Source organism: Camellia sinensis, chromosome 9, assembly GCF_055761805.1.
Source record: "Camellia sinensis isolate YWXY chromosome 9, ASM5576180v1, whole genome shotgun sequence".
In the NCBI taxonomy this organism is placed as follows: Eukaryota; Viridiplantae; Streptophyta; class Magnoliopsida; order Ericales; family Theaceae; genus Camellia; species Camellia sinensis.
Window position 1 is genome coordinate 99,000,554 of NC_138969.1, and position 19,060 is coordinate 99,019,613.

The 19,060-nt window shown below is 38.1% G+C and overlaps 1 protein-coding gene across 14 annotated transcripts in view; it reads right to left on the minus strand.

Moving 5' to 3' along the window:
* Positions 1–193: 193 nt before the first annotated feature.
* Positions 194–19,060, minus strand: part of PRP39-2 (Tetratricopeptide repeat (TPR)-like superfamily protein) — an 80,463-nt gene continuing 61,596 nt past the window's right edge. For 9 of the 14 annotated variants that reach the window (XM_082887357.1, XM_082887351.1, XM_082887350.1 and 6 more), the window contains 4 exons: positions 13,167–13,247; positions 12,703–12,852; positions 1,579–3,225; positions 194–934 (listed from right to left, as the gene is read on the minus strand). In XM_082887357.1, the coding sequence (XP_082743483.1) occupies positions 716–934; positions 1,579–3,225; positions 12,703–12,852; positions 13,167–13,247 (2,097 nt within the window). In that variant the 3' untranslated portion in view covers positions 194–715. Of the gene's footprint in view, positions 935–1,481; positions 3,226–12,702; positions 12,853–13,166; positions 13,248–19,060 lie in introns of all 14 variants that reach the window. The other 5 variants (XM_082887358.1, XM_082887348.1, XM_082887359.1 and 2 more) reach the window with 3 other exon arrangements.

Genomic DNA, 19,060 nt, shown 5'->3' on the forward strand with positions numbered 1-19,060 from the left:
TTAATTTATAACATTTCACAGTTACTCTGTGTCCCGTACAATATACATACTTTCCTTTATCTATGTCCTCAAACATTGATTGCTAGATGGAATGCAGGATCAACTCCTTTATTACTATTAGTAAGTTAGGGCGACAATCAACATTTACAAGCTCTAAAACTTCATATCTAATGGTCATTCGAACAAATAAACAGAGTTCAAGGTCCCTTTGAATTCAAATCATTGTTATTCCTAAAATAAATAAAATTGGGAGACACTAAGAACTAGACATATCAAAATAGAGATAAAGAGCAGACTGAAACAAACACCTGAACCTACCAAGCCAGCCTAGAACAAAGTGACTAACAAAAACCCCATACACCAAACCGAGTGTCCCTACAAAATGCAATGCCACACAACCGGACCATATCTGAGCAAAGAATCATTCAAAGTTTGCTAGAAAGTTCCTTGTTCATAAAAAATCCAATGCCCTGAAATCAGCACTCTTAGTTGTCAACCACACCAACAAACATGGCCTATGCAAAATAACCACCCTTGAGACAAACTGTTCTGACATGTAAGATTTACAGTAGGCTTCCCAAATGAGACTCTTGTCATCGTTCAAAATTTTTCAGTTCCCCTTGTGTTCAATTAAACACAATCCAAGTTTTCTCTCTAGCAAGGGAAATCCTCCACTGGACTTAAAAGGAATAAAAGAAAAATCATTTACAGGTGATTACTGATGGTTACAGGGAGACGTGGTAGGTGCAGATGCACCTGCACTATGTGGTGGTGTAGCTCCATGGGGAGATTGCTGCTGGCGATGTGGAGATACAGAAGTTCCAGATCCATCTGCACGATGTGCTGGTGTTATGCCTTGAGATTGTTGTTGGGGATGTGGAGATTCAGTGGTTCCAGATGAACTTGCACCATGCAATGGTATAACCTGTTGGCCCTACATCAAAAAATAAAATAAAATATTAAAAAAAAAAAAAAAAAAAAGAGGGATGAACCTTTTTAAGAGATTGAGGTTTGCTTAAAGGTTACCAGTAAAACATAGGGTAAATTACAGACACCCATGAGGTTTAGAAAAAAATATATAATAAGTCCCACAAGTTTGACATAATTACATTGACCTCCTTTTTAGTAAGTTTAAAGTGACCAAAACTAATGCAAAGGTGTAGAGACACATGAATAAACAAGGGTCAAACATACATTTTAGTATAAAATAGATGACACCATTTTCCCATCCATACAACTAATGAATTACTCATGATGAAATATGGGTTATGTGAATTAAAACATTAAGAGAGGTTGATAAAATTATGTCAAAAGTGCAGGGTTGACTGTATTTTCTTCAAGCCTAAAGGGACGTCAGCGTAATTTACCCTAAAACATAATTAACTAAGGATTGATCTCACACCAGAGGTAAGGAACTAAAAAAATAGAAGTTCTAACTTTATAATACCAATTTTCCATTACTATAAAAAGTCACTGCTCACCATTGCCAACTTTCCCTCCTTGACAAGCAAGAAACGCATATTTACACATTCAAAACAAAAATCTGATCAGTTTGATAGCTGTCATTGAGAAGCACACCTCTTGATAGTAGCTCCTGTTCCATGTCGGAATCTGTGTTGAAGTAATCTGTTGCTGGGACGGCTGTCCTTGTTGCTGTTGCAGTTGGTGGTGCTGTTGCAGTTGCTGATATCCTTGTTGCTGTTGCATTGGGTGCTGTTGCTGCAGCTGCATATACTGATGATATAGTTGATCTTGCTGCTGCTGAGCATGCAGAAGCTGCTGCTGCATCAACTGAGCTTGTTGTTCATGCAGCTGAGGACACTGTTGATAGTACAGCTGTGCCAGCTGTTGTTGCTTCTGTACGTAAGCTTCCTGCTGTTGCTGTTGATGGGGTTGCTGCTGAACTTGCTGTTGCAACTGCTGCATAAATTGTTGTTGCTGCTCGTAGTGTTGTTGAACAATCAGCTGCTGCTGTCGGAAATAGTTTTCCATTATCTGATTGTATGCTGCTTCATTATAAGGTGCATGCCCAAACTGCCCACCACTTTGCATAGAGAACTGAGGCACCTGCACTTGATGCCGAGAAGCAGCTAGGGAAGAAGATGGTTGTGATTGGTGTACCGATACAAATCCCTGCTGATTTTGTGATTGGATGGCTTGCTGAACTTGTGATTGGATTTGTTGCTGTGGAGGAACTTGCCATTGTTGATTCTGTTGCTCTTGTGAATCCCCATGAAACCCAGATCTTGCATCTCCAGAAGCTTGAACTGTGTTGCTGTTGCTTTGATGCCAGTTTACAGCATCATCTGTAGGCACATGAGGCTGTGTCTGTGCTTGTTCTGGTAAAAGATTCTGACGACTAGCCAAAGATGAGGGATTTACTGATTCCTTTTGGATTTGAGCAGAATCAGCGGATCGATTGCTTCCTCGGCTGACTACAGAAGGGCTCCCATTAGCATTCCGACGATTCACTGATATTCTATTGGATATAAGAGCTTGATGCTTGTACGAAGATATGAGTGTTGAATCCCCATATTCCTTCTCCTGAGAATTCAAGGAAAGACTGTCTAAAGAAAGCAGCTTCAGATGCTGTTCAGGCTCATGGCTTTGTTTTTGTTCTTCTTGTTGCTGAACATTGATGGAATCAGAACATTCTTGTGTTGGCACAATTGGTCCTGATGCATCTTCTCCAGGTTGGTGTGCTAAACCATGAGTTGATTCCATCGGTCTATTTGCATCTTCTCCAGATTTGTGTCCTAAATTATGAGTTGACTCCACTGGTCCATATGCATCTTCTCTAGACTGATGTACTAAATAAGGAGTTGATTCCATATGTCCAGATGTATCATCTCCAGACTGATGTACTGAATCATGGGTTAATTTATTTACTCCAGATGCATCATCTTCCACGGACTGCTCTGCAATTTTGGGAGATAACTGTTGCAATCTCTCCTGGGCACTGTTGTCTTTGTCTTCTGGTTGAAAATGATCTGTGAGCTCTTGCATTTGGAGCTCGGTATGATTGTCAGAATTATGGCCTCCAGATGGCTGATCAGACAATGGAAAAGGGCTCCTTTGTTTTGCTTCCATAAACATATCCAACAGTTGATTACCTGAAGTGGGGAGTTTATCTAATGAGGAAGTCCTTACCAAATGTGGAAACAATTTAATGTGGCGATTCCATGCCTTTCTTATATCATGGACAGTTCCACATTGGTCAACAAACTGAAGACATCATAGATTAATCATTGTCAGAGACATATATATAGAGAATTTATAATTTCCCCGAATACAAAATAATGAAAAAAGAATAAACAACATAAACTAACAAGAATCTCAGGCACAAAGAAAGGATATTTATAAGAAGAATCTTTGTTCTAATGTACGAAAATGTGTAGATGCACTTTCTATCTCATCACATAAAAGTGAAGGCATGCGGGGTATTGGTTGAACCATAGGAAAAGAGAGTGTGAGGGTGATTGGACTAATAATGTTGTACAGCATGTTGTGAGAATCAGAGTGATCATCAAATCAGAAAAAGTGTCTAGTTCAGTCAGTTCTATCAGTCTGAAGATCGAACGGGTTGACGGAAGAATATATTTTACTTAAGTTCTTTTTTTTTTTTTTTTTTTTTTTTTTTGATCAACAACAAAGGACTTTATTGATGAATCAAAAAAGTAAGCGAGGATGAGGCATCCTCTAACAAAAGAAAAGGAGAAAACACAAAGCAAAACCCTAACAAGATACTCTTAAGCAAAAGCCTACATATCACTCACCGTCAACAAATCTCTAGCTAACAAAAAAAATGGAAACCCTTTAAATAGAGGATTCCCCGAAACCCAAAAAGAAGTTAAGTGGCAAACACTATCCCACAAACAGTCCACCTCCCGGAACTTATCTTCAGACACCCTGGCATTTCTTTCCATCCATAGAACCCAAAAAGTTGCAAAGACCGCACAAGACCATAGCATTGTGGCTCTCTTCGATCCTTCGAAAGCGCGGAAGTCAACTTGGAGCATACGCGCACTCCCTTTTGGGGCTACCCACATAACATTCCCTAATAAAAACAATTTGTGCCATAAATTTAAATCAATTGGGCAATGTAGAAATAAATGATCCACGAATTCTCCATTCTTACAACACCGAATGCACCACTAAGGATTTAGAAAGCGATTAGCTCTCTGTTTCTGCAATGTATCATTTGTCAAAATACCTCCATGAACCAAGGCCCACATGAATACCTTCATCTTTAGAGGAACACAAGTATTCCAAATTCTTTTGCAAAAAGGAAACTGAGGAACATGAGGAGTAACGATGATTTTATCAAAAAAAGACTTACAAGAAAATATCCCAGATGAATGAAGAGCCCAAACCCTCTAGTCCTCCAAAAGAGGAGCCAAAGAAAAATTGTCGATTCTAGACAAGAAAGATGGTAACTGTGAAGCCTCCCTATCATTAAAATTCCTAGAAAAAACAAAATTCCAAGAAATGGAAGCCAAAAGTGAACAGGCCATGGAAGCAATAGAAGAATTATGAGATCAAGCCACTCTATAGAGACGTGGAAAATCAAAAGCAAAAGAAGATTGACCCATCCAAACATCCTCCCAAAAATGAACAAGTTCCCCATTGCCCACCCTTACAAAAAGATGACGAGACCAACATGTATAGATATGAGAAATTGATTTCCAAGGAGCACGACAATTACCCCTCAAAACCACCCGTGAATACCTACCATTGTCTTGAGTCCCATACTTGCTTCTAATAATCGAATGCCATAGTGAATCACTCTCAAGTGAAAATCTCCATAACCATTTGCCAAGAAGGACCATAGCCAAAATGTTACAAAAAAGCCTTGTATATCCAAGAACAATTCTTACGCCTAATGAACAAAAAGTTTTCTTGTTCAATAAAATAAGTTTGTTAAAAAAGGCATTAGAAGGGATGCCACCCACCCATATGCATACGCTAACCAAAAGGCAAAAAGAAGCTACACACTTTTAAGTTCCAAAAACTACACACACACACACACACAACAGAAGGGGGGTAAATTTCACCAATGATCCCTGTAGTTTCTTCTGAGTTTCATTTTGGTCCCTCTTATTTCAATTGCAACACATTTGCCCTTGAATTTTTAATTTTATTTCAAATGAATCCAATTCGAAATGGCCGTTACATTTTCTATCAAAAACAACTCACATGTTATACATGTCACCAATATGAAAGGCCAGAATGGATATTTCATTCCTTAATGCATTGATATATGTTGTTATGTTATGTGATATATATATATATATCATAGCAGAGAAAGGAAATAAAATGAAGAAGGAAAAGAAGATATGAGGGAGAAGAGAGAGAAAAGGGAAGATGAGAGAAAAAGCTTCAACCACCACCACAATTCTGGCACCACAGCCAAGTGATGAAAAATTGAAGCAGCGGCACCACTACCAATTCTGGCAATGACAATCACTACCAGGTCTTGTGACGACAATCGACATCGCCACCACTATCATCTCTTCCTCCCCATTTGCCGCCAACCACCAGTTCCTCTATCAATTAAATTTGTCACCCCCTCCTTTCTTCTCTGTTTGTCACACACTGCACAGAGAAGACTGCAATTGTTCATGTACTTTACACATAATTGATGAATTTGATAATCAATTGGTCATTTGTATTTATTTTGTGAGTTCCCTTAACTAACTACAATCGTTGGTGGTGGAAGAAAGTGGGATGCTGCTGATAGGGTGGTGGGTGTGGACTGGAGGATGGGTTAAGTGGTATGTAGTGAGTTGACTGAGATTGAGAAAACTCGAGTCAGTGGACTGAATTAGAAGAAGAAAGGATGAATGACTACATTACCCGTGAAAATTGGTCACGTGTCATCATTTTCCATCAAAATTTGGATGGCAGTTTTCAATTTGACTCATTTGACACAAAGTTAAAAATTCAAGAGCAAATGTGTTGCAATTGAAATGAGAGGGACCAAAATAAAACTCAGAAGAAACTACAGGTACCATTGGTGAAATTTGCCCAAAAAAAGAGCTACTAATTCAAAATTTCAGATACACCAAATGTATAAATAGTTTTGTTGGAAGGTTAACAAATAAGGCTCAAACAAATGATGATACATCCCATTGTATAGTTGAAAAGTAGTTGAGTGATACAGTATGAGTATGGCACACATATGTGCATACAAACATATCCTCTGTGTATGCATAAATATACACACATTCAATGTGTATATACACCTGTATAGATACGCATAAATGCATAAATTAATAAATGTTTCTTGAGTAAAGAAATCACTAAAAGGCAGCAAGGGCGTGCAACTCAAGAACATGATAATTATACTAGTGCACAAAAAGCAACCTTGCCAACCGACTATTACTTTTTCATCTCTTCTAAGAAGTCTACAAAAGAAAGAAAAGAGAATAAAGATTTCCTTGAAAACCTAATTGTGACAACTCATGATTACATTTATTTAATTATGTGTTAAGTTTTAATTGTGATATGTGCCATGTGATTAATTTGTGTATACCTGTCCGATTTGAAAACTATCTGTTATGATTTCTATTTAGAATTTGAAATTGATGAATTAAATGATTTCAGAAACCGAAATTCGCTATATGAATATAGACTAACTGGAATTTTTAGAACCATTTGCTAAGTTTGATTAAAAATTGATTCAGTTTGATTAAATAAGTTGTGTTTAAATAGTCTAATGTTCTAATTAATGTATTAAGCCATCCTAGCTATATAAATGTGATATAAGCTCATTCTTGAGCTCATCCATCTTCATTCCTGAGTGCAAAAAACTAAGATAAATGTTAGACAGAGAGTGAACTCTCATATAAAGAGAGTGTAGAATTTGAAGAACTTGGAGAATTAGCTAGTGTTGGTCAAAATTGTGCTAGAACAAGTGTATTTGAAGGCTCTATGTGAGAATTTAATCCTCAATTCTTGAAGATGAGTTGAGTTCATGTGTATATATGATCTTTGGCATGTATTTTGTTAAATAAGGTCAAGAGGATGATGAAGCATTACATGCATGCATGAATACGTTGAGTTTTACCACTTTTGAGTTTGGTTTTGATCATCCATGTTGAAATTGTGAGTTAATTTGTACATGCATCTTCGATTCATCATGTTTCGGCTTTCAAATTCATGCTTTGAGAGTTATGGATAAGAGTTTTGTACATGCATGGAGCTTTTGAGCTCAAATTTGTTGAATTCATGATTTTTGAGAAAGGAGTTTGGAAAATCTTGCATGCATGAACTTTTGAGTTCAATTTTGGTGGATTTAAAGAGATTTTGAGAAAATGGTTTATAAGGGGGTCGTGTATAAGACCCCTTATCTCACATACTTCCGCTGTGAGATAAATATCCCATCCTTAGATCGAGCAACTTCAATTCCCAAAAAATACTTCAAGCTCCCCAAGTTTTTTATTTCAAACTCACTCGTTAAATATTTCTTCAACAGAGGTATTTCCTCATTATCATCGCCTGTAAGAACTATATCATCCACATAAACAATGAGCGCTGTAGTCTTACCACGTGAGGAATGTTTCACAAATAAGGTGTGATCTGCCTGACTCTGTTTGAAGCCATATTTAAGAATAGCTTGAGTGAACCTCTCAAACTAAGCCCTCGGAGACTGTTTGAGACTATATAATGACTTCTTAAGCCGACATACTTTACCCTCTGTCTGATAATCCTCAAAACCAGGAGGAATGTCCATATATACCTCTTCTTCGAGGTCACCATGGAGAAAGGCATTTTTTACATCAAACTAATAAAGTGGCCAATCTAGATTAACTTCTAGAGAGAGAAGTACTCTAACTGAATTCATCTTAGCAACGGGTACAAAGGTCTCCTGATAGTCGACGCCATATGTCTGAGTGAACCCTTTTGCCACAAGTCTAGCCTTGTACGCTCAATAGACCCATCCACTTTGTTTTTCACTACATACACCCATTTGTATCCCTCAGGTCGTTTGCCCTTAGGTAACTCAATCAATTCCCAAGTTTCAATCTTTCTAAGTGCTTTCATTTCCTCAATCACGGTAAGTTTCCACTCAAAGGTAGCAAGAGCATCCTGAAAATGGTTAGGAATGCTAACAGAGGAAATATTTGACACAAAAGCTCTATATGAGGATGACAAATGAGAGTAAGACACAAAATTTGAGATAGGATGTTGAGTACAAGATCTCACACCCTTTCTTTTGGCAATAGGAACATCAAGATCAATAGGAGTATCAAGATCAGTGGACTCAAGAGATTCAAAGTTACCTGGACTCTCATCAAAAGCAGGAGATGGCAGTGGGTTGGCAGAAGTGGTCTCTTGTATCCAGTCAATTTTCTGTCTATTTTTGTCCCCGACATAAACTTGCCTTTGCCTTTGCCCTTCCCTATCCTTGGTGACATTGTAGTCCCAGTAAGAGGTAGTGGTGCAAGAACAATTGGTTCCACTAGAGGAATCACAAGAATCGCTTCATTCACAAGAATCACTTCACACCAAAGCTCCTCCTGAAGGAAGGACTGTGATACCGGAGATGACAAGAAATAGGACCGAGACTCAAAAAATGTGACATCTATGGACACAAACCACTTAGGGTGAAGAAGGGTGATGACACTTATATCCCTTTTGAGTAGGAGAGTACCCAAAGAAAACACATTTGAGGGAGCAAGGGTCCAACTTACCACAAGTAGGAGAGTGATTGTGGACAAAACAGACACATCCAAATATTTTTAGAGGAATAGAAAATAAGGACTCGAAACCTAAGAGGACTTGAAGGGAAGCTTATTTTTGTAAGAGCTGGGCAGAAAGACGATTAATAAGATGTGCAGCGGTGAGAATAATGTCGCCCTAGTAGGACCGAGGCACACTCAGAAAAACACATGCACCAAGCCATGTCAAGAAGATGACGATTTTTGCATTCCACCACCCTATTTTGTTGAGAGGTATTGGTGCAAGAGGGCCTGATGGATAATGCCATGGGTAGAAAAATATTATCCTAACCCAGAATCGATGTATTCCCCCCCCCCCCGGCCCCAATTATCAAAACGGAAAATTTTGACAGTGACCTCAAACTGAGTACAAATCATCTTATGAAAATAAGATGACGATTTTTGCGTTCTACCATCCCATTTTGTTGAGGGGTATTGGTGTAAGAGGTATGATGGATGATGCCATGGGCAGAAAATTATTATCCTAACCCAGAATCGATGTATTCCCCCCTCCCCCCCTTCCCTTCCCCCAATTATCAAAATGGAAGATTTTGACGGTGGCCCCAAACTGAGTACAAATCATCTTATGAAAATTGCGGAACACAGAGAAAACCTCACTCGTCTTTCATGAGATACACCCAAGTAGTACGAGAAAAATCATCAATAAATGTAACAAAACTCGATGACCTTTCATAGACATAACACAAGATGGACCCCAGACATTAGAATGTATTAAGGAAAAAAGAACTAAACTCTTATTAAAACTGGGAGCAAAAGAAGCTCTGTGTTGTTTTCCAAGTTGACAAGACTCATAAAGAAACTCAACACATTATTGTTTGCAAAACCAGATGAAAATAAATGCTTAAGTAAATAAAAAGAAGGATGCCCAACACGCCGATGCCACAACCATAAATGAGCTAAGCTTGTCCGGTTGATCCAGGAAGTAGAGACCATTTTCTGCACTACCATTGCCAATCGTCCTCCTCGTGACAAGGTCCTGAAAAAGACAATAATCAGGAAAAAAAAAAAGTCAAACTACAATTCAAATCCTTTGTAAGACGACTCAAGGATAACAAGTTAACAGAAAAATTAGAAACATGGAGAACAAAAGATAGAGGTATGGTAAAAGTGACATGGACTAAACATTTCCCAAAAATGACATGGACTAAACAAATCCTAACTTTGTCCTGACCTGAAGAGGGCTTATAGGCAGAGAAAAGGTCAGCGGATCCAGACATATAATCTAAGACACCAGAATCAATAATCCAGGGCAAAGACTTATGAGACAGGAAAACAAGAGAAGAAGAGGCTAAGTTACTTGAGCCGGCAAACGACGAGGAAGATGTACTAAAAGGCAGTAGGAGGTGATGGAGAACATCCTCAAGCTCATGAGTAGGCATGCCAGAGAGACCATCAAAAGCCTAGCCAACGGAAGCGGAAGTAGAATCAAGTGTATCAACGGCACTAGACTGATGAGCCCGTAGATGGGAGTCACGTCCTCCAAATTGGCCTGACCGACCTCCTCTAGAACCAGACCGATCACATCGACCCCCGGATGGAGTCCCATGAAGCTTCCAACACGTCTCACAAGTATGCCGTGGCTTTTTATAGTAATCACAGAATACAGACTCCTTAGCAACAGACGGAGGGATGGGAGTCAGGCTAAGGCGATCTCTAGGGGTAGACAGTAATGCTGAGTAGTCAGTAGGGACATCATAGCAGACCGACGACTCTCCTCATTCTGTACATAGGCAAATGCCTCCGAAAGTGAAGGAAGAGTGTCTATACTCAAAACCCGACTCCGAACCAGATCGTACTCCCCATTGAGACCTGCCAGAAACTTGAAGACCCTTTCCTATGCAATGAACTTCCTGAACCCGACTGAATCAGCAGTGCAAACAGTCTTATAATCCTGCAGGTGATCAAGACATTTTTAGCCATTGGCGAGAAAGGTGAAGTACTAAAGAACCGTCTGCTCCCCCCTGAACAGAGCTCTCAATAGAGCGGCGTAACTCAAATGCCTGTGAGAAATTCCCTTTGAGGGAATACGTGGTAGCCGCAGCATCCCAAACATCCTAGGCAGTCTCCATAGACAAGTAGCCCTCGCCAATGTCTGGTACCATCGAATGAATAAGTCAACCCATAATCAAATAGTTGGTAATCTCCCATTGGTCATAACCCAGGTCAGTCGTATTGGGTGCCGGTATCCTGCCATCCACATACCCCATCTTCCCTCTACTCTTCAAAAACATAGTCAAACTCTGCGACCACGTGAGATAGTTCTGACAATTAAATAGAGAAGTGGTAATTTTAAGACTCGGGTTGGGGTTATCAGTCATAGTAGTAGGTATAGGGGAACTCTCACTCGTAAGTATCTGAGAGATAGTGGACACACACTGGTGGAATCTGCCATAGATACTGTACTACCGAACTTTCAACAAAACTAGTGTCAATCACAAACCCGGAAGGTGGTGATAGAAGGGAAAAAACAAACACAATGACCACTAGGACAGTATAAAGAATTAACAACTCATATTTTTTCTGCTTTTTTTTTTTAAAAAGTAAAAAAAAGAAAAACAAAAAAAAGAAGAGCTCAAGAAAGAGAGACAGACAGAGGAAGACGACAAAGAACTAGAGGCAGTCAGCACAGGAGTCAAGCAGAGGGAGAGGCGAGGTAGTCGTTTGAAGCCAATGAAGGCTTAGGAGCTGTCGGCTGGGTCATCCAGTGGTCGACGAAGCCAACAAAGATGATCAGAAGGTGATTCAGTGGTCCACGTTCATCGCACCAGGTGATTTCTGAACCCTAGGTGAGCCGAAACCCCTCAGGGTTAAGTCGACTTGAGCAGAAACCCCTCAGGTTGTCTGATGAAGTTGGATGTCTCCGGCGGTAGTTGGTGGCTCCGGTGGGTACTGTATGGGTAGAAGGGTTTTGGTTTTAGGGTTAGGCTCTAATACCATGATAAATTTAGAAAATACCAAGATTAGGGTATGATTATGGTATCATCCCCTTTTATATTAATAAAGATTAATAATTATAAGGGAGCCCTAAGGCATATAATAATTACAAACCCAACTAATAGTATACTAATAATATACTATTCTAACATGAAAATCCCTATAAAGTGCCACCAAGTAGCAAAAAGATAAGATTATCATCAAAGGACCCAATTTATGTGTCATGTTGAGAACAAAACTACCGTAGTTTGATATTTAGCAATCAGAGTAGCAAGATTCCTTTGGCCTTTTTTTTTTTTTGTCCTCCCCTTATTTGGAATAAAAAGATATGAATGTATCTTCATGCTAACATGAAATTTTATTACTTTCTTCACTTTTTGGAAAGGCATTTGGTAATTTTCATTCGAAAGTTCTTCTAAATGTTTCATTCTTTAAAAAGTAAAAAGAAATGTATAAATATTTACATTTATACTATATCTTGCCATATGTGAGACAAATGACATTGAAGTATTAATTTATTGAATACAATTAATTTTCATTATAAATGAAGTTAATAAATGTAATAAATAATGAAATAAATACTATTTCAACAAAACTAAAATTTAACAAGATATCCTAGTGGTAACTTGGGGGCTCCGTAGGTACATTATACAGTTCAAACAATATCACCTAACACTATCAAATAACTGATCTCAACTAAGCCTTGTCCCATCTACTTGGGCTAGGCTAAATGAATCATTTTGCACCATTTTTAGATCAAAGGCCATAACTTTAGTTACAATAAGTTAACATGTCCTTCCTTACTACCCGTGTCAATTTTTTTATCTTTTCCATCCCCTAACGTTCCCCTCAATGTGATTGTTCCCAAGTAGATAACAAGAGAAGATTGATACAAAGATAACAAGGAAGGCACCCACATACAAAAAGAAACACCGATGAAAGATAAGTTTATGATGACTTCCAATTAACATATTAGCGAAAAGATGGGAGATTATAGTATACAATTTCAAATAGAAATATTGACCTGTAAATATAAAACTGATATATCCTCCCGTTCTTTATTGCCCAAACTTCGAGATGCATCTGACCCTGGAGAGATAGCATCAACTATGATATTGTCCACTACATTCACTTGCCCTAGTCCTCCATGCATCATCAACAAATTTATCAGCCCCTGTACAAGAAACAACCAAAAGTCATTTCCTTGTAGGCGTGGATGAGCTGGTAAGAGGTGTGTTGTTGTAGTTCTTAGGTTCATAAATCCCTAACTCTGTGTGTGTGTGTGTGTGTGTGTGTGTTTTGGAGAGCAGGGGCCGGGACAACATAAGAAGAGGAGGAAAAAAGCATCAATCACAACAAAGTATGATACATGGGTAAAAAATATTTATACATGGGTGAAAAATATTGAAAACGAAATTCTTATTGCAAGTATATTGGCATTTTTTTAGGACCAATTATATAGTTTTACATGGAACAAGACAAAGATACCTCTAGAAGTAATTTGCAATGAGGCACATGTTGTATGCCGTCTATTATTACATCTCTGGCTGCATCTACACTGCCTGTCATCTACAAACCAACAAAAAGACATAGTAAGAAGAATCATTAACAACTTGTAAAGTGGCAAGAAAATATAGAAGAGAATATTGATCTCATGATATAAGAAATTGTACCAGCCTATCCTAAGAAGCACGGACACGGATACGGATGCAGACACATGACACGGTGATTTCAAGAAAATGGAACACGGACACGACGGAGTCACGGCAATAAAATATGTTTTCACATATTTTTATTTTCTATCTATATCAATATTATATCCACAAACAATCCATATTAACAAAAACTAACGCTAATTCTCTATTATATATATTAAATACTTGTAAATTAACACTTACAGTTTTTTTTTTTTATATATATATATTTTATAGATGATCTATTAAGTATTTAAATTTTTTTTTAAAAATAATAATAAATATTCAACATTCATCAAAAGCACTATAATAAAATGGAGGAAAAGACAACTTGGCATGTTTTTCGTGTCCCCGAAGTGCCCCTAACGTGTTTTCTGAAAATAAATTAATTAAATAAGGGAACACGCCATGTAGTGTGTCCTATACGTGTCCCCGCCGTGTCCATGTGTTCCCGAAGTGTCCGTGTGTCCGACACAGATACAACACTTGTTTTGAAGTGTCGGTGCTTCATAGAGCTTATCTCTGTCCCTCTCCCTCTCCCCCTCCCCCCGGTAAACCAAACAATCTCCACTATGATTCTTTCATCAAATCCATAATCCTCATCATTTTTGTTATTCACACTCCCATGATATTCCCTCTTATTCTTCATCTCATTCTTGGTCCTCTGCTGATGCCCCTTCTATTGGCCATCCTTATGCTTGTAGGAAAATGCGCGATGCAGGTACAGCTCCCCAACCTCCTTCGGCTCTGTCTCCATTCCCTACTGATTATTAGGCTCCTACTAGTTCTCAATATTCTCAATGGTCTCGTAAGTGTTCTGATTGTTTTGGTTTCTACAATTTCTGTTATTTCTCTGAATTTTGTTTTATCTTTTATTCGTTCTCTTTTAGAGCCAACCTCCTATAAGGAGGCTATTTCTGATCCTCTTTGGCAACATGAATTAGGAGCTTTATATACATAAGACTAGTACTTAGGATCTTGTCTCCTTACCCTCTGGTAAACATGTTGGTTTTCGATGGGTTTATAAGATTAAAACCAAAGTGGATGACTCTATGGAAAGATATAAAGCTAGATTGGTGGCTAAAGGATTTGCTAAAGAATATGACATTGATTATGAGGAGACTTTGCTCTTGTTGCTAAGGTGACAATTGTTCATACTTTGATTGTTGTAGCAATTGTGTATCACTAGCATCTCTCTCAAATGGATGTCAAGAGCACCTTTCTAAATGGTGATTTGGTTGAGGACATTTTTATGGTTCATCTTCCTGGGCTTCTACATCATTATGGAGAAGTTTGCAAACTTCGCAAAGCATTATGTGTTCTCAAATAGGCTCCTCGTGCTTCGTTTGAGAAATTTTCTACAGTGGCTTGTGCCTTAGGTTCTCATACCAGTGATCATAATCCAGCTCTTTTTCTTCGTTCCTCTTCTGCAAGGCAAATCATTTCTTTTGTTATATCTTGATGACATGATCATCATTGGTGATGATATTGATGGTATTTTTTGTTCTCAAGACTCAACTACACAATCACTTTGAGATGAAAGATCTTGGCTCGCGTAAAGGGTATCTTCTATACCAGTCCAAGTATGCAGTTGATGTTCTTTAGAGGGCCAAGTTGACTAATTCTCACATTATTGACACTAAAAATTCCATTATTATAAGTAATCAAAGAGATTACAATGGAGACATATCTATATAGATAAGCGCTAAAGAAACCCTACACAAGAATAAGGACAAAACTACCCTTAATGAATATAAAATAATATATTCTTAACACCCTCCCACAAACTTAGGATGTGACAATAGAAAGTATCGGGAGCATAGTTGTCACTGAATCGCGAATCGAATCGAATCGTGAATCGTAAAGATTCGGTCACTTCTTCTAAATTACTTAGAAAAATATACCTACACACTTAGATGTTAAATATATCTTATAAATATAAAATATTTAAACTTAAATCAATGAAAATAATGTTTTGAATGATGATCATGTGATCTAATAGGTAAGAAGTTAACACAGGTTCCCATATAAGATCACCATCATACATTTTCCTTTTTTTAGATATTGCTTATCAACCATTCTTAATAAAGAAAGTAAACAAAGACAAATTCTCAATTTCCAAGTAACAATAACTTAACACCGATATTGATATTTCATAACATATTCTACTTCAACATTACCTAACCATGTAATATTGAAGTATATTTATTTCAATAAAATAGCAATAGATAATTCATATTGCAAGTTACTTTAACCTTAAACATCTTTAGAAGATACGCTATGATTTCTTTTGAGGACAAAAAAAATGAGAAGAAAGGGTTAAAAACATATTGGGTCTGACTCAATCTGATTTAATCCTATTGAAAACTCCCAGATCTCCAAAATAACAAAAAAATCATGTATATATGTTGGTTATTTTTGTACTAAACACTATTAGAAATTGTATTATATAATCCCAAATAAATAGTAAAAAAAATAATTGAAATATGTCAGTCATGATAGTTTCAAGAATTGCATGAATTGTAAAAAGTGAATTAAATCGTGAATCGTGCGATTCACTAAAGATTCACTTCAAAATAGATTCACCCATAGATTCGTATTCATTTTGCAAAAATTGCGAATTGAATCGTGAATCAAATCAAGAATCGTAAGATTCTGATAACAGAGATCGGGAGTTTGTCAAGTAGAAAACAGAAGCAGAAAGTAGGATGAGACTTGTGAATAAGTCAACCAACTGCATAGTGGACAATACAATTGGTAAAGATAAGGTGTGAAGCTAAAGATGATGATGCCCAGAGTGATAGTTAATCTCAATATGCTTTATGCGCTCATGAAAGACACAGTTATGGGCAATCTGAATGACACTCTTATTGTCACAATACATGAAAGTAGGAGCAAACAAAGAAATGCCAAAACCCACAAGCAACCAATATAACCAGATAATCTTAGCAGCAGTAGTAGCTGTAGTGATCCATGGCATCACCAGCCTAGCTTAGTCAGCATCATAAAAGATACATAGTTCTAAAGAAGATGTAGAAGAGTACAAACTCTGATGTAAAGAGCCATAGTGCGGAGGACAACAACCCAATGAACAGTAGTCAAAGATGAGACAAACTGGACGAGTAACACTAAGGTAAACAAGACTACCTACAAGAACTCGATACAAAGTAGGATCAAATAAAACACCATAAGTAGAAGTGTAATGAACTTTAAGTTCAAGCAAGGTGTCAACAGTGCGTGTATCTGTCAAAATAGCTTTCTGAATGACCTCGGAGACATTTGGACTAAGAGAGAAGATACCCTTTAGGAGAGTAAACCACTTCAATCCCCAATAAACAGCGTAAGAGCTAAGAACTTTCATTTCAAAATGGTGACATAAGTGACTCGTGAGAATAGAAATGCCATCAAGATCATCACCAGTAATGATCATGCCATCAACATATATCAAGAGAATAATCTGACTAGTTGAAGTAAAACAAAGGAAAAGAGCCAAATCATGATCACTAGGGTGAAAACCCAAAGCACAAACAACAATAGAAAACTTGGCAAACCAAGCACGAGGAGTTTGTTTAAGGCCATACAAAGCTTTGTGAAGTTTACAAAAATCACCAGGGTTATGATGAAGTCCAAGGGGACGGGCCATAAAAATCTCTTTAGACAAATATCCATTTCAGAGATATGCCAATGATGAACAACTGCAAGAGAAATTGAAGTACGGACAGTGGCCATCTTGGCAATGGGAGCATAAGTCTTCTCGTAGTCAATACCAAATTCCTGAGAAAACCCTTTAGCAGCTAACCGAGCTCTATAAATCTCAACGGAGCCATCAGCTTTAATTTTAATCTTATAAACCCATCGGCAACCCACAACATGCTCACCAGAAGGAAGAGGAACAAGAGTTCAAGTACCAATCCTATGCAAAGCAAAAAGCCCCTACTCCATAGCTTGTTGCCAAAGAGGATCAGAAAGAGCCTTCTTATAAGAAGTGGGATCAGATAGAGTGGATAGAAGTTAATAGGAGCAAAATTCAGAAGATTAACTAGAGTTAGAAAAACCAAAATGATCAGGTTATATACGGAATCGTTGAGCATAGTGCAAAACAGCAGGAGCCTCGTCAGCAACAGGCAACGGGGACACAACTGGATCGTAGGAAGTTGTATCTGCAAATAAATCACATTTTCCTACGAGTACAAGTATGAACTATAAGAGGAGATACATCAGAAGACAACCGAGAGGGAGAGGAGGAAGAGGGGAACTCTGTAAAAGAGAAAGGTCATGAACATACGAATCAGGTGGAATATCATCAGGAAAGGGATCAAGAGAAATAAGATCTAACCAAGAGAACGAAAAAGAAACAGATGGGATCGAGCTATGGTTACCATTACTGTTGAAATTGTTTAGTTGTGTTGATTGCTTACAGATTTTAAAATTTCCATTTTTACTCGTACTTTTATGTATTGCGATAATAAGATTGCTATTCGGATTGCTCATAATTTTTTTTTTCCATGAGCAAATGCACCATCAGCTACAGCTCTGCACTTTGTTGTTACCCTTTGTTTCGTCCACTATGCAGCTTGTTGATTTCTTTATGAAGTCCCATCCTATTTTGCGCTTCCACTTTCTGCTTGAGAAACTTTCAATGCTTCCTACTGTTACATCCTGAGTCTGACAGCGGCTGTTAAGCACATCTATTTTATCATTAAGGGTAGTTTAATCCGTGTTGGAATCTAGGGTTAGCTTAGGGTTTTTTTTTTTGACATATATATATATTTCTCTTGTAATCTTCATTTAATTAATTCTATTAGTATTATTTTATTTTTTTTGATAAATAATAATTTTATTAAGAAAGCATCAAGAAGATGCAACAAAACCAAGACAACAGAAGGAAGAAAACAAAACTCGTCTAACCAATTACATCATCCAAAAAATCTAAGAAAGAAAATATATCCAAATCCACTTTACATTCCAACGAACTATACAAAGTAACTAAGAACCGATCCTCCAACCACGACACCGAACGCTCAAGTCCTTGGAGGATTCTCCTATTTCTTTCCAGCCAAACCAACCACATTAAACAAAAAGGCACCAATGACCACACCCATCGCCGATGCCTCCCAACTCGGGCCCCCCTCCAACTCCACAACATGTCCACAACCCCCTTTGGCTGCACCCATGTAAACCCAAAAAGAGAACAAGCCAGCCCCCAAAGTCGAGAAGCAAGAGAACAATGGAGAAATAAGTGGTCAACGGTCTCCGCATCTACACAACACATACAGCATCGATTCACTAACACATGCCCTCGACAAACCAGATTATCAATAGTAAGATTGCGGCCCAAAACAGCCATCCATAAAAAGAAAACCACTTAGAAGGAACTCGAGGCACCCAAATACTCCGCCAAGGAAACACGCCTCCCACCTCCCCCACCAAACACTGATAAAAAGACCGAACAGAGAATTGACCTTTAGCACCCACCACATTCCAAACCAACACATCGTCCTCCCTACATAAAAGGCCCAACCCATACAGAAAGGCAAATAACTCCCCCAACTGATTCACTTCCCAATCCTGAACCTCACGCCAAAGCTGGATGTCCCAAACCACCACCACCTCCCTTGCCCCCAAATAAGAAGCAACCATGGCCTCCCTGATCCCTGGCAATGCTAAAAATTAAAGGGAAACGCACCG